This window comes from Coregonus lavaretus, assembly GCF_964263955.1.
Source record: "Coregonus lavaretus genome assembly, chromosome: 22".
NCBI classification, from domain to species: Eukaryota; Metazoa; Chordata; class Actinopteri; order Salmoniformes; family Salmonidae; genus Coregonus; species Coregonus lavaretus.
The window spans coordinates 27,491,266-27,505,600 of record NC_140009.1 but is presented as its reverse complement, the minus strand read 5'-3'; the positions used below and the strand labels follow the sequence as shown (position 1 = coordinate 27,505,600).

The 14,335-nt window shown below is 41.7% G+C and overlaps 2 protein-coding genes across 2 annotated transcripts; both read left to right on the top strand.

The window, feature by feature from the left end:
- Positions 1 to 262: 262 nt before the first annotated feature.
- Positions 263 to 4,209, top strand: aurkaip1 (aurora kinase A interacting protein 1). Its single transcript, XM_084187598.1, has 4 exons — positions 263 to 346; positions 1,027 to 1,143; positions 2,900 to 3,369; positions 3,861 to 4,209. Exons 2-4 carry the CDS (start codon positions 1,092 to 1,094, stop codon positions 3,975 to 3,977), a joined length of 639 nt encoding a protein of 212 aa, XP_084043724.1. The 5' UTR covers positions 263 to 346; positions 1,027 to 1,091; the 3' UTR covers positions 3,978 to 4,209.
- Positions 4,210 to 4,590: 381 nt separating this feature from the next.
- Positions 4,591 to 13,955, top strand: LOC311150224 (matrix remodeling-associated protein 8-like). Its single transcript, XM_084187592.1, has 10 exons — positions 4,591 to 4,795; positions 7,461 to 7,487; positions 7,675 to 7,980; positions 8,127 to 8,228; positions 8,334 to 8,816; positions 11,893 to 12,057; positions 12,268 to 12,298; positions 12,427 to 12,509; positions 12,666 to 12,719; positions 12,851 to 13,955. Exons 1-10 carry the CDS (start codon positions 4,777 to 4,779, stop codon positions 12,874 to 12,876), a joined length of 1,296 nt encoding a protein of 431 aa, XP_084043718.1. The 5' UTR covers positions 4,591 to 4,776; the 3' UTR covers positions 12,877 to 13,955.
- The last annotated feature ends 380 nt before the right edge of the window (positions 13,956 to 14,335 follow it).

Genomic DNA, 14,335 nt, shown 5'->3' with positions numbered 1-14,335 from the left:
GGCATAGTTTGATGGAACCGTTCCATCAGATGCTTCCCATCAGAACCTTCTAGAATTAGATTTGAGACAATCGTACAGAGGTATAATTATACGCAAGAAGTGATTGCATGTATTTAGGTCATGAACCCTTTATTCAGGGATACCATAATAAACCAAATATATACCGTGTATTTTCAAATATTGAGCACATTCAGGTCATTACTGAGGCGGAACCATGTCGAGGGAGATTTTATAACAGGAAAGGAGGAAGAGTGTTCTAGTCGGACCGGAAGTTGTCTCCCAGAGTCACATTGAAAAACGAAAATCCATGCTAACGTTAGCTACGCTTGTAGCTAGCTAGTGTGAAGTAAGTCATTGGGAAAATATTAATTTAATTAGCGATTTAATCATGTGTCGTTAGTAAACGGCATACCGGCATTACTTGGAAACGTGTCAAATGTAGCGTTAGGGTTAGGAAACGTGCTCAATGTAGCGTTAGTTAGCAAGAGAGCCAACATGCCAGCTAACAAGCAGTCATAGAAATCAACTGAATCTCAATGCTAACGTGTCAGCAGCTACGTTAGTTACTTTTTTGTAGCAGGTTAGGATAATTTACGCAACAGATTTTGGATAATTAACGTAGCAAGTTAGGAGACTTAGGTTAGGAAAAGGGTTAGGGGTAGCGAAAATCACCTTGTATCGAAGCGGTATGAAAAGAGTGTGTCCCAGCTAGTTACGAGAAATACTATTTTCATGTCACTTTGATACAGCTACGACCAGAAGTGACTTTTTCGTAGCAGGTTGGGAGAATTTACGCAGCAGGTTATAATAATTAACGTAGCAGGTTAGGAAATAGTAGGTTAAGGTTATGAAATAGTAGGTTAAGGTACTTTCCTAACCTGCTACGAAAATCACTAATGTAGATATATCAAAGTGGCGTTATGGGGCCACTACCTGAAGTGTAAACTATGGACCAGCAATACACTTCACATGACTTGATTGAAGGTTTTACAATAGACATTAATGGTCTCTAACATTTTTCCATAGGGCACGCACTGGAGCAGCATACGGACTCATTCATTCCTGATGACTCCAGTTGAATAATCTTAGACATGTTTATCTCAAGGGTGGCCCCTCGCCTCAGTCTGCTTTGCAGAGCAACTGGTAAGTTTGTCAAGACACACATAAGATCTATAGCTTGCTTAAAGTGGAACTGACAACGTTTTAACTACTTTGCCGATATGAAACAAACAGGCAGTCATAATATCAGTAAAACATATCAAATTCCCAGTTTATGCTACAAAACCGACTTTATAAGAGGTTTTAAAAATAGGTTATATTTGACTCAACATTCCATGACGTACACTAAAGCCTTGTTGGCAGAATAGATGGATGCAGTTCAATGCATGATTAATATAGTTCACCAATACATTTCTTGGTAGTCCAAAAAATATTGCTATCAAGTTGTAAATCACAGCTGGCCAGGTACATTGTTTTCTGTTTCAGTTTCCATGACTCTATATTTTGGACAAAAACTGAAGATTAAGGCTGGGAATGTCAATACAATCAAACCAGCAAGGGTAATGATCACAAGTCAGTCATAACGTGGTTAATAGGCTAGCGTATCTATTTATGTAGCAAGCTAAAAACACGAAGCCTAAGGGTTCGCTAGCTGCTAGGAGGATGTCATGTCATTGGAGGAGGGGGTGAGTGACTGACTTTTTCTCCTCATATCGTTTTTCGATGGCTATACACAGCTAAATGCAGGTGTCATTTGGTTAGCTACCTAGAACTTGAACGACTGTTATCCAGTTAGCATATCCCTAGCGTTCGCAAATTCACTCTGGCTATCTACTCCGATTTCAGAGCACTCTCGTCTGTGTGCCAGAGCGCAGAATTACTGATGAATTTACGAAGACGTAACACCGGTTGAATATGACCGGTGTCAGTAAACGTAGGCAAAAAAAGTAATAGTTAGTCACGAACGCTCTAGATAACATGTAAACAGCCTAGCTAACCAGCTCTGCTAGGGCGAGTAAAATGGTCAGAGTGAGGTGTTCTCTCATTTGTCTGGAAGTAGCTAGCTAGCCAACTTTAGACACTTAGTTTGGGTGCTTGGTTGCAGGCAAGCTGTAGAAGGACAAGTAGGCTACAATTCGCCATCGTTTATCAGTGCAATTTTGACGGCCAACTAGCTGAAACAGTTTGAGAGGGTTTATCTAATGTTCCTTTGTTAGATTTTAGCTCATCTCGCTCTGGTTAACATTAGTTGATCTTGTTGTTAATGTGCATAACTGAGGGTGAGAGAGAGCCTATGGTTTGATCAAGAGGACTGGGAAGTTCCCAAATGTAAGAGGACTCCTGTGGTATTGACATATTTGCAGAAATCCATTGATGGCTTTTGGCGAATCCGTTCTAATTATCTAAAGTCGCACTGTTGCAACTGCCTGGAAACACAGTCCAGTTCAAAGTGAATGATGGCAGGCCTGTGTGGCAAATGGCTTGCTTGAATGAAGGCCTACTGTAGCTCTGATTGGCTATGGTGCACCGGTCTGCGTAGACTCCAGTCCTGGATGAGACAGATGTTTTTATTAGGTTTTATTTACTGCAGTGTCTATTAATTGTCCAAACGCACAGCCACTTTCCCACTCTATATTGCTATACAATTTTCACAAGTGCCTTAGCATATGTAATTCACAAACTTTCAAAGAATTTATGAAAACGTGAAAATGACTATCTAAGTGCTCCCTTGTCAGATTTTGTTGTTGTTGAAAGTGTCATATTCTTTCTGGCAGTGTATAAGAACAGATTTTAATAAGATATCATGTTGCTATAATGCTGTCAGTTCCACTTTAAAGTGTGGCACTATCACTTGAAAAGTCAATTAATACAATTCTGTTTATTCCCCTTCAATACTCAGGTGCACTTCAGACTCCAGGACAGTCATTGAGTGGATCTCTACTGCCCATCTTCCCTGCTTGCTGCTCTTCTCTAAATGTAAAACCCAGACACTATGCGACAGCAGCAGACAACACACAGCCTCCCCAACGCTGGGTTGCACTGGAGCCAGAGCTGGAAGAGTTTCTTGTCCCTCGTAATCTATCAGTGTCCCCACTGGAGAGCTGGCTCTCCCTGCGCTACTCCCTCCCTCCCCTGCTAGAGGCTCCTCAGCCCCTGGAGGAAGGAGACATGATGGTGGACACCAAGGTGTTGCCCCCATTTGCAGTCCCTCTCCTGGAGGAGGGTGATGGCTCAGTCACGCCCCTCAGCTGTAAGAACGTGCTGGAGATCAGGCGGCGGAAGATGAACAGGCACAAGTACAAGAAGCTGCTGAAACGCACCAAGTTCCTGAGGAGGAGAGTGTTGGAGGGCAGGAGGAAAAAGAAGCAGGTCAGTGTTTTGGTTGAAGATGGGAGGAAGAATGTTGTTCTTAATTGTTGTTCTTATGAGTATTAACTCTTCAAAGGATACTTCGGGATTTTGGCAATGAGGCCCTTTATCTACTCCCCCAGAGTCCGATGAACTCATGGATACCATTTTTATGTCTGTGTCCAGTATGAAGGAAGTTAGAGGTAGTTTCGCGAGCCAATGCTAACTAGCGTTTGCACAATAACTGGAAGTCCATGGGTATCTGCTAGCATGCTACTTCTAACTTCCTTCATACTGGACAGACATAAAAATTGTATCCACAAGTTCATCTGACTGGGGAAATAGATAATGGGCCTCATTGTCAAAATCCCGAAGTATCCCTTTAACGGCTTATCACTCACAGTTTATGTTACCTCAGTAATAATGTCCCCACTGCTTTGAACAGATTGTAACTACACTTAATACAGTCACTGTTAGAGCTCTAATGGGGTCTTTTCTGTCCTTGTGTGCAGAAACGCTTTGAGAAGGATCTGCAGAGGATCTGGATGCGAGCTGGACTGAGGAAAGCCCCAGAGGGATGGAACACACCCAAGATCTTCATTAAACAGTACAAGTCCAAGAGGGAGTGAAGAAGAGTACATGCAAGGCTGAAAGCCTTCTGGCACACCGCTGACTGACCCACATACTGGGTCATAACAGGACACATATGCTTTTCCTCAAACACAGCAGAGCAGCCTGCTCTCCTTTGCTACTTGAAACAGAAGTCAGTGATGTGGATATTTTCCAGATGTTCTCTCCTGTTGAGTGTGATGTTCGTTGTAAGTAAGTGAAAAGAAACAATAAAGATTTGTTTCCCATCCTAATAATTGTCTCTACTCATCTTATATATCATACCAGTATGTTCATACATGCTTAGCATAGGCTTCTATGTTATTTTTATACATTTTCCTATGCTATTTCATGGTATAAACAGTGGGTGGCGGTATTGTACAACCTCTGTTTCATTGAACTTGGGAGTCTCAAAGATGTTCAGCCGATACAGTCCATTGTTGTTCAGTCAGTGACAAAATTATTAAACAATATTCCGGTAAGGTATCACGTGATATTAGGTCAGAAGAAGTTGTCACGTTCAAAGATGCCAATGTGATGCTGTAGATTAGAAGATGCACCCAGTCTGTTCTCACTCAGTAGCAGTGCCAGGAAGGTGTAGGGTTTCACAGGCAAGTGGAGGAGGGGCATGCACTGCTGGTCTAGACTCTGGAGAAGTCTGTAGTTTTGTTGTTGATGAACTTTCTTCAGGTGTTGCTTTCTTCTGTCCATTGATGCGCACACATCACCGTGTTGCAGCCTACCAACTTTATCCCATCTTTCGAGGAGAAGTTGGAAAAGAAAGATTTCGAGGAGAAGTTGGAAAAGAAAGACTAAGACATGTTACTGCTGTTTCTGAGTAAGTTCCAACTTTTGTTTTTACTATAACGGAACAAAACCTTCAATGATAGTCGACCCTGCGCCAAAATGATAACGTTAGTCGACCCTGCATCAATGCATTCAATGCATATTCATTTCAACTTATTTAGTATGAGTATAGTATTTATCTATCCTGATGCCTAGTCACTTTACCCTGCTTTTATGTACATACAGTATCTACCTCAAAGACCTTGTACCCCTGCATCAATGATCTGTTACTCTTACTCCCAATATATCGCTTAATTCTTGTGTAAAATAGGTAAAGAAGCATGGGCAATCATGTCTGCCTCGGGTATCTGGTGGCGGTTGGGTGCTTTTCTTATGGGTTCACTCCAATGTGTTTTGAGTTAACTGCGGTCAGAGTGGGAGAGTCAGCACAATCCCTGTACCCTGTCATTATATGTGCCAGTAAATGAGTGAGTGTCTCACCATAAGTGGGCTGGAGTTACTCAATATACAGGGAAAGGGGATTACCGTTCCAACTCAATTTAGGGCCTTAGCCTCTTATAGTGAATAACATTGTATTACGTAAACTGAATAATCAAAATGTAGTCACCGATTAATGAATTCTTACTAAAATGGTAATTAGCGTGACAAAATGTTCACTGAATGATTTACCAATATCGTGGTCGTTGCAGAAATTGGTAGAAAGGAAACCAGTTTATTCTGTGTTCCAAGCATCCATGCATGCCCTAGAGGCAAACTGCGATTACAGGAAAGGACAGGAAAATCACACCCTCCTGTTAGGGACTAGGGATGGTTTACAGAAATGGATTGATTCCAGCCTCGGCATGTCAACAAAATGATGCTTACCAGGCAGGATGCGCCTTCTAGAGCAAAGAGTGTCTCTGAATTGACCGTTGTGTATATAGCTGAATCTGCAGCTTGGTTGAGTTATTACTGGCCTGTGCTGTGTGCTCATCAAACTACAGTGTCATTGTGCTTCTTTTTTTTTTACTGTTACAAACTATCTTTCTATTTGTGCAACTAAACTAATCATTACCCTCCTGAGCAAAAGCTTACATCATGAAAAATACAAGTTTTTAAACTTAAATCAGTTTTTTCACGTTCAGTAATGTGCATAATTACTAGAGCGATTCACCTTGATATTTAAGTTATTGTGAAAGTGGCAGTCATTAAACATGGCAATTTAGTAGCAAGTAGTTAAGTCTTTAAGTGTTCGTTTTATATGTCTGCACCAGAGACCAAGGAGAAAATTACAGGCTTTGAGTTTTTTTGTTTCTTTCTTTGTTTCTTTAGTTTTTTCTCTGTGTACAGACTCGTTTATACCCTTCAGCGCTGCTCACACCACACTTTTTCAGTAGGCTCTAGCATGCCAGTACGGTGGCACACTCACAACCAACATTGGACTATTATGAGCTCATGGACTTGCATAAACATGTTGATCATAGAGATGAGGCACACTGCCTCTTCTAGATGGTTATATCATGAGAAATACCAGCATCAAAAGTTCAATGACATCACCAAACAAGAAATAGTCATTTTAATCCTAGGAGAACCTTTGAAATAAATGTTATTTCAATGCGCCAAGAGACAAGCAACTAATCACATAGGGAGTAAGTTTACTGACAGTATATTAGTAAAAACAGCAGTCGATGTGAAACCATGACAAGACTGCATTGGAATGTATGAGAGGAGATGAGCAAGCATTTCATGGTAAAGTCTACACCAGTTGTATTCGGCGCATGTGGCATTTACATTTTAGTCACTTAGCAGATGCTCTTATCCAGAGCAACTTACAGGAGCAATTAGGGTTAAGTGCCTTGCTTAATGGCATATTGACAGATGTTTCACCTAGTGGGCTCGGGGATTTGAACCAGCGACCTTTCGGTTACTGGCCCAACGCTCTTAACCACTTGATTTGATGAGTCTCTCCCTGAGTCTTATCACTTTTCCTCATGTGAGGGGCGTCTGTCATATCAGCAGATGATCAACAAAACACCTGGGCTCTACTGTCTCTGAAAACCTCACAACTACCCCTTAAAAACAGCATAGGCCTACTCAAAACCATTAGGATAACTTTACTTTCCATTTTTATGGTGTTAATTTAACCAAAACATAAGCTAAACCTCTAGGATTGAACGAGAATAGCTAACCTAACATTGGTGTATGAAATACGATAGGCATCTATGATCTAAGTAATAGTCACCCAGCTGTAGCTGTGGCAGTGGGCACTTTGACTGGTGAAGGCTGGCTGGCTGTGTTTACCCCCAGGACTTTGGCCTTGACAGAGTTTAGCAGGGGAATGAATGGAGCCTCTGTGTTGCTGCCTGGGCTGTATGATTCTCTCCGCAGCTGGCCCTTAGGTAAACAGCAGATGTAATAGCGCTTAGTGAAAATCTGGGTTAGAAATAGTAGACTTGCTACAGTAATGTATATACTTCTCCCTGTTTTATTCTTACCCATTCTTCTTGTTTTTCTCTTGACCTATTTTTCTCTCTTCCTCCACCCAGTTGTCTCATTGACGCAGCTGTTATACCAGTCAGCCTTAACTACTGTATAAGCTATCCGTTCACAACAACAGTGCAGTGACCACAACTCTGGGGTCAGCTCAGGTCCAACCCTGCCAGACGGATATTTATGGTTCCTATGATGACAATTGCATTTTCTGTTATTTGTTTCAGTTTCTGCTGTCTTCTTCATGCCCAGTGGTAAGTCCTCATAAAATAGAAGCTTTATTGTATTACTCATTTTTATGCATGTATTTGCTGTGTACATTTTGTTTAAGTGTGTGATTTCTGGGGTTTGGGGTGTCTTCCATGAGCTTGTTGAGAAATGTTGTTTTCCTATTGTGTTTTTTGCTACATTTTAAAATAAGTCCTGTGTGTGTTGCATTAGCATTGGGCCAGAGCAGCAGTAGTCTAGGTGTGGTGGTGGAGGCCCGCAACATCACCCTCCCAGCCGGGACCCAGGCGGTACTGCCCTGCAACAGCCCCCGCATGGTGTGGACCCGCGACCGGCTGAAGGACCGCCAGAGGGTGGTCCACTGGGACCTGGTCCGAAGCATACCAGAGTACTCTGTGGAGAGGATACTGGACATGTCCCCCGGCGTCAAAGAGAGAGTCTACAATGGGTTCAACAAGGGCCGCATAACCATCCCCAAAACCGCCTTCACTGACGGGAACTTCTCCCTCGTCATCAACAGTGAGTTGGGCCTGTAGTCTACTGTATGCTCATGACTGTAAATGCTCCATAAAAGATTATGGCATTTCACACTGGACCACATTAATATTGCACTCATTCCTATAAATCTAGAAAATGTAATGTAATTGGAATATGTGTTATGCCAGATGTGGGAGCAGCTGACCGAGGTGTTTATAGTTGTAACCTGCACCACCACTACTGCCAGCTGCACCAGTCCATCAAGATACAACTCAACACCACCAAGTCAGGTGACTATCCACAATATGTATCTGAATTATGATGATTTGAATAGTCTTCCATACAGTATCTATAATGCTTAAATCAATAATGCTATTCAACCTGTTCCATCTCAGCCCGTAAGGAGAAGCGGTACTGGGATGGTGACAAGACAGTGTTTGTGGTGTTGCTGGGGAGCTCAGTGGTGTTGCCGTGTGTGAACCGGCGGCCCCTGTGGACGGAGGGCCTGCAGGAGGACCAGCAGCAGGTAGCCCACTGGGACTGGCAGCCCCCTGGGGTGAGACCTGATTTGGCTGACCGCCTGGTGGACCTGTACGCCTCCGGAGAGCGCAGACAGTACGGACCACTCTTCCCCGTGGACAAGATGAGTGTTTCTGAGGATGCCTTCTCTGTAGGGGACTTCTCTCTGACCATCGCTAACCTGCAGCCCATCGACAAGGGCCTGTACTCCTGCCACCTGCACCACCACTACTGTGGACTGCACGAGAGACGCATCTTCAGGCTCATGGTGGGGCCTCCACTGCCCCCACCTCCTCCGGTCCTCACTGCTGCTCCTGCTGCCCCAGCTGTCCCCCACGCACTCCCTAATGACGACCCAAGTAAGACACTCAACATATCCCTATCTCTTAGGATTTGTTCTCTGATTGAAAGTGTGAACCTTTTAAAAACGTTATTACAACATGGCAGTCATAGTTAGAATAAAGCTACCTGTGTTTTTGTTCTTTGAAATCACTTTCTCTTTTCAACTATAAATCCTTCTATCTTCTCTCTATCATCTCTTTCACATCTTCCCTGAGCTTCGTTTTCCCTAATCTGATTGGTGTGTGTCTGCCTGTCTTTTCAGATGCCTGTGTGTAACTGGGGTATATTTATGGGTCATATTTATAGGCATTTTTGGTCAGTTATGTCAGTGCATCTTTGTGCCAGGTCTCTCCTCAAACATTTTCTCTGTCCGCACAAGAGGAAGGGGGAGAGAGAAAGAGGGAATGAAGGAGTTGGCGAAAAAGGCAACAAAAGAAACAGATGGAGAAAAAGGGAGTGAGGAAAAAAAGAATGAAAGAATGCATTTGGCCGCAGATGAACCGACAGAGAGCGGGAGAGAGAGCATTGAGAGTTCTGGAGTGTGGAGAAAGGGAATGGGTTTTGTTTGGGGAATCTCACTGATGTTGGACTGCAGGCAGCCTGTCTGAAAGTCTGTCTGAAAGGCCACTAATTGGCCATAACGGAAGTGCTCTCATTTTCATTGGAGACCTTTTTCATTTTTCTGTATTTTAGCAAATGGCTTAGTTTACAGGAGGAGCCATTATAGCTCAACAGAGTCAGACAGGGGTACTGAAGCCAGACTCCAGGGGAAGGAGGGAGCATGGTGAGGCTTTGACCTGGTGAATTTTAGTTTCATTATCTCTCTACAGTAACCTATCAACAGAACAGTCTCTCTCCATCACTAGTCTGTTTCTCTCCTTCTCTCTGGCCCTCTGGTTGTGGCGTGTTCATCAGCTGCAGAAGGAAGTGTGCTACATCTGTTCAGCACCTGGTGCAGCTGGGACATGAAAGGGAACAGTGGGGGTGGTGTTGGCAGGGGTTGGTTCTGTGTTAGATTTGGATCCTCCTTCGCCCTTTTAAGATAGGTTGATCCGTTTAACAGCATTGTAAAGTATGCAGGGAAGAAATTCACGTGGATCAATGCAGACATGTCTTGAGTTCTTTCGTTTGATCTTTACTTTTTGACTTCAGCTTTCTTCTACTTAGTTGTGCTCTTTCTTTTGTTAAATCCAGCCAACTCTTATCTGCATTCTCTACAATTGCAACAGCCATTACCCCACTTGTTTGTTACACTGTAATCATTTATGGCAAGCTAAAGTAGAGCTCAGTATTGTTGTGACCACTGGAACCTGGATAAGTCAGAAACTGCATTTAGAATAGAAAATAACCGAAAATGCTGTCAGTGTCGGCTTCCTTCAGCACATTGGCTTGCTAATTAACCACACTCTTTCAACAAGACTAAAACCACTCACTGTGTGACCTCTGCACGGCACATGTCACATTGTGTTTCTGCGTGTAAGTTATTGTCTGATCTGTTAGGGGAATGGAAACAGGCATCAGCTGAGACACGGAGAGAGAACTGAGGCAAGACTAATTGTTCTCCAGAGATAGTTGACTTTGACCATGACACTGCGGTTTCATGCATATTAGGAACATTCAAAACAGACAAGAGATAATTAGCAACTGTTAAATTAGATGAATTCACTACAATTTGTTCTGTAAGACTGGTGCCGTTTGCAAGATCCACCCAGGGATGGTATCTGTCCTCAGCTCATTTCTTTTTTTAAGCCTGCTTCAAGCTAGTACCTATCCTCAGACTAATTTAATCAGTCATGCGTCATAACATATCTGCGGTTGGACCAAGGACAACAGATTTAAACTAAACAAATGCCTCTAGGTGATGGAAAGCGAAAGTATTTTAGTGTCATCAGCCTTCCCAGGCTTGGTTAATACAGGTCTCCACCATCATTATCCCTAATGACTATCATTTCTGTTCTCACCCCAGCAGGTGAGAGAGACCTGTGTAAAGGTTAGATAACAGTGGCAAGCTGATTAAGGGTTATGGTGCAGTAACTGTAATTGTGTAATGGAAAGGTATGGTACATATTATTTTGTGCAAAGGGTTTGAGCAGATCCTAGCCAGTGGAAGAAACACCTCAGTGAGGGAAGTAACAATTTTAAATGCCAATTTGTAATAGCTATTTTTGTTGATTAAATCACATGGTTTTCACAGTTAGCAAATCCCGTTCTCCCCCGTCTCTCTGTTATTTTAGTTAATGAATTGTCTGAAACCTGGCAGAAGTGGTGTTTGTGTTGCACAGAGCATGACTGTGAGGTGAGTGTTGTCAAATGTCTGCTTACACTGACCTGTCAGACTTGTGGAGTTTCAGGGACTGAGAGAGATAGCAACAGCTAGGGTTTCTTTTTCATACTTTGCAAAAAGTTGTCTGTGTTTATGAGAAAAGGTAAATATCTGGAAAATTTATTCAGACAGGCTGACCACTCATAACAGAATTCCTCCCCTCCCTCCTTCCTTTCCTCCCTCTCCTCTTTCTTGGTTAATCTGTATTTCTCTTTTAAGGTATGGAAGTCATTACAGCTGAACCACTCCAACTCTTCCTTTCCTCACGCTCTCTGAAATAAATTAAAACCAGCCTAAAAATAGTGGCACGATTGTTTTTCAATGATGCAGAAAAACATAAAATTGTAAATGTCCTTCAAAATGCATTATCAATGAGTGTTCAAAACATTAAGGACACCTGCTCTTTCAATGACAGACTGACCAGGTGAAAGCTATGATCCCTTATTGATGTCACCTGTTAAATCCACTTAAATCAGTGTAGATGAAGGGGAGGAGACAGATTAAAGAAGGATTTTTAAGCCTTGAGACAACAACTCAATATTAGGAAGGTGTTCTTAATGTTTTGTACACTCAGTATATAACCAATACATACTGTATAATGATTTGAACTATCATTAAGATAAATCATTTGATTTATATTTTAATTTCACTCAGCATGGGTAAAACAAAATGTGACTAAGATAATGTTCAACCACCAGCCTGTGTTTATAACGCAATGAGTGTTATTAGTGGACCAGTGAACCCACAGAGTGTTGTCCTTACACCTTCAGGCCACAACGTGGTTGAACTTGAGAGGCCACGAGTAGTCAACGTCATCCTCCCTGAGCACCGAGGGCACTTCTTCCAGCAGCTGGGTTACATCCTGGCTACCTTCTTCCTCCTAGCCTTCATCGTCACAATAGTAATTGTGCTTACCCGACGATGCAGAAAGAGAGGTAGCGTGTGTGGGTGTCTTCTACTCTGCATGTCTCTTTATCACACACAGGCACAGACACACTTTAAATGTCCTCAATTTCCACACTTTATATTTGCATGAATGTCCTCAATTTCCACACTTTATATTTGTATAAATGTCCTTGATTTCATATTTAAATTGGTTGAATGGCTGTGTGTGATCTGTTAAAGGTGTGTTAATCTTGTTTTAGGGCTGGAGTATGACCTGCGAAGATCTAAACGGTGAGAACCGATTTAGTAAAGTGGTCTGCGGTCACACTTGATAATGGGAATGTTACTCATTTTAAGGAGGACCTGAACACTCACTGAACTTTTACGACTAACCACCTCCCTCTCTTACTGGTAAACAGGAGGGGTCATGTGACTGGCCATGAGGACATTGCATTGGACGCCACAGAGCTGAAGGTCTGCAACCAGGAACACCTGAATTCAGGTAAGGCTCCCATGCTGCTGTAGGCCCTACCTCATATAGACAATAGGGTTTGAACAGGGTGACTCATATCAATAATGGCTGTCGCTGCACAGAGTTCATACCGTACATCATGACATGTCAAATAGAAGAACAACACTTTTGCATTTCTATCCTTAGACTACAAAAACAACCTACTGAAAGAGAGAGATCTGTCCAAAGACTGCAATAAAGGTAAGTGTATGTGACATTATGGATTCCAAACAACAATTTCATGCCTAATTGAATGTTTTTTGTTTGTTGCTAATGTCACTTCTCATTTCTTTCCTATTATTCTCTTCCCTCCTCCATATATCTCTCTCTAGAAATGGATGGAAAGTTGTGGAAGTGAGACAGAAAGAGCTGATATGCTGCTGGCGGGTCCAGTGCAGACATACAGGATAAGGAAGTAAAGGATTAGAATGGTGGAATCCAAAGAGCAGGACAGGAGGGGCTCTTTCTCTTTTTATAGACACCCCCTTACCAAACTCTCTTACCAAAACGTTTCTATTGCTGCGTCAGTTAATGTTTTTATTTTATATTTTCATATTCGTATAGTCTGTATTCTGATCTGCTGTGATTTCAACATGGCTAAATATGTCTTCAATTTTGTATTGTATTACACAGATATTTGATGTCAAGTATTTTATATAACAAAAACACAGTGTACTGTACAACTTTACTTTTTGTATGTAAGAAAACACTTTCTATCACTGTATTCCTTTAATTCACTCTTCAAGTTTTTCATTTTCAGAATGCATGTTGTCTTTTAATGTGTGTGGGAAAACTGTCATGTTCCATTTCTGATTTCAGAGCTCAGCAAGCTCAACTCGTTGAGTATGTTTATTGAAATATTTGCACAAACCTTGCTGTAATTTACTGGTAACACGTTACATTAAGCCAATGTATCCTGTCTGTAAAGGGTCATAAGTAGTTTATAGCCAGGCTGTTAATTATTCGTTTGTAGATTGCTTATAAATTAGTAATAAGCCGTTATAATAACTGTATCCTTACCAAGTCCATTTGTGATTGATAATCATGGACCACAAAGAAGGCTATACATGTAATAGAACTCAGGAAAACAAGCCTTGAACAGAATCCAGATGTGTTTTTTAGGAATGTATGTTAGGATGTGTCTGTTTGTATGGGACTGATTGTCTATTTGTGTAATGCAGGCTTGCAATACACTGTAAAGTTTGGAGCTGCCAAGTTGACAAGCCAAAGAATCTTGCAATCAAGGTTATCAGGATCCCCTGTAGTAACGGGAACGAAGAGGACTAAGTACGTTTGTAGAAGATGATGATGTCATATGTTTCAATTACTGTAATTGGATAAAGGAGTCCTGACAGTTTTCAGTTTGGATGCTTTACTTACAAGCAAGTTATCTATGCAGTAGCATGCTGGTTCATTATCTTCCCTCTAATAAAGATGAATAAAAAAACAATACTGGTTCGACCATTATTTGATAATTGTATTACAATATGTACATTGTGTTACTATTGTATGAATAGGAAGAAAATATAAAGCCAAGCCCATTGCTTTAAATTATTGGTTAAATAAGATTTTCTCGAAGAAAGAGCTTATCAAGAAAAATTCAAATTAACCTTATTCAAGAAAAGAAAAAAACTTTAGGCATAAATGGTCAAGAGTATTTGCTGGTAGAGGTTAGAAACCACCATTCATTCTATAGCTTTCAACCCACTAGCCGTAGATAGACTTTCTGCCGCCACTGTAAAGCAGCACAAGACTACCACCTACTGACAAATTGGACGGAAAGGTTATCAAGAAAATCTGTACACCTTGATGATAAT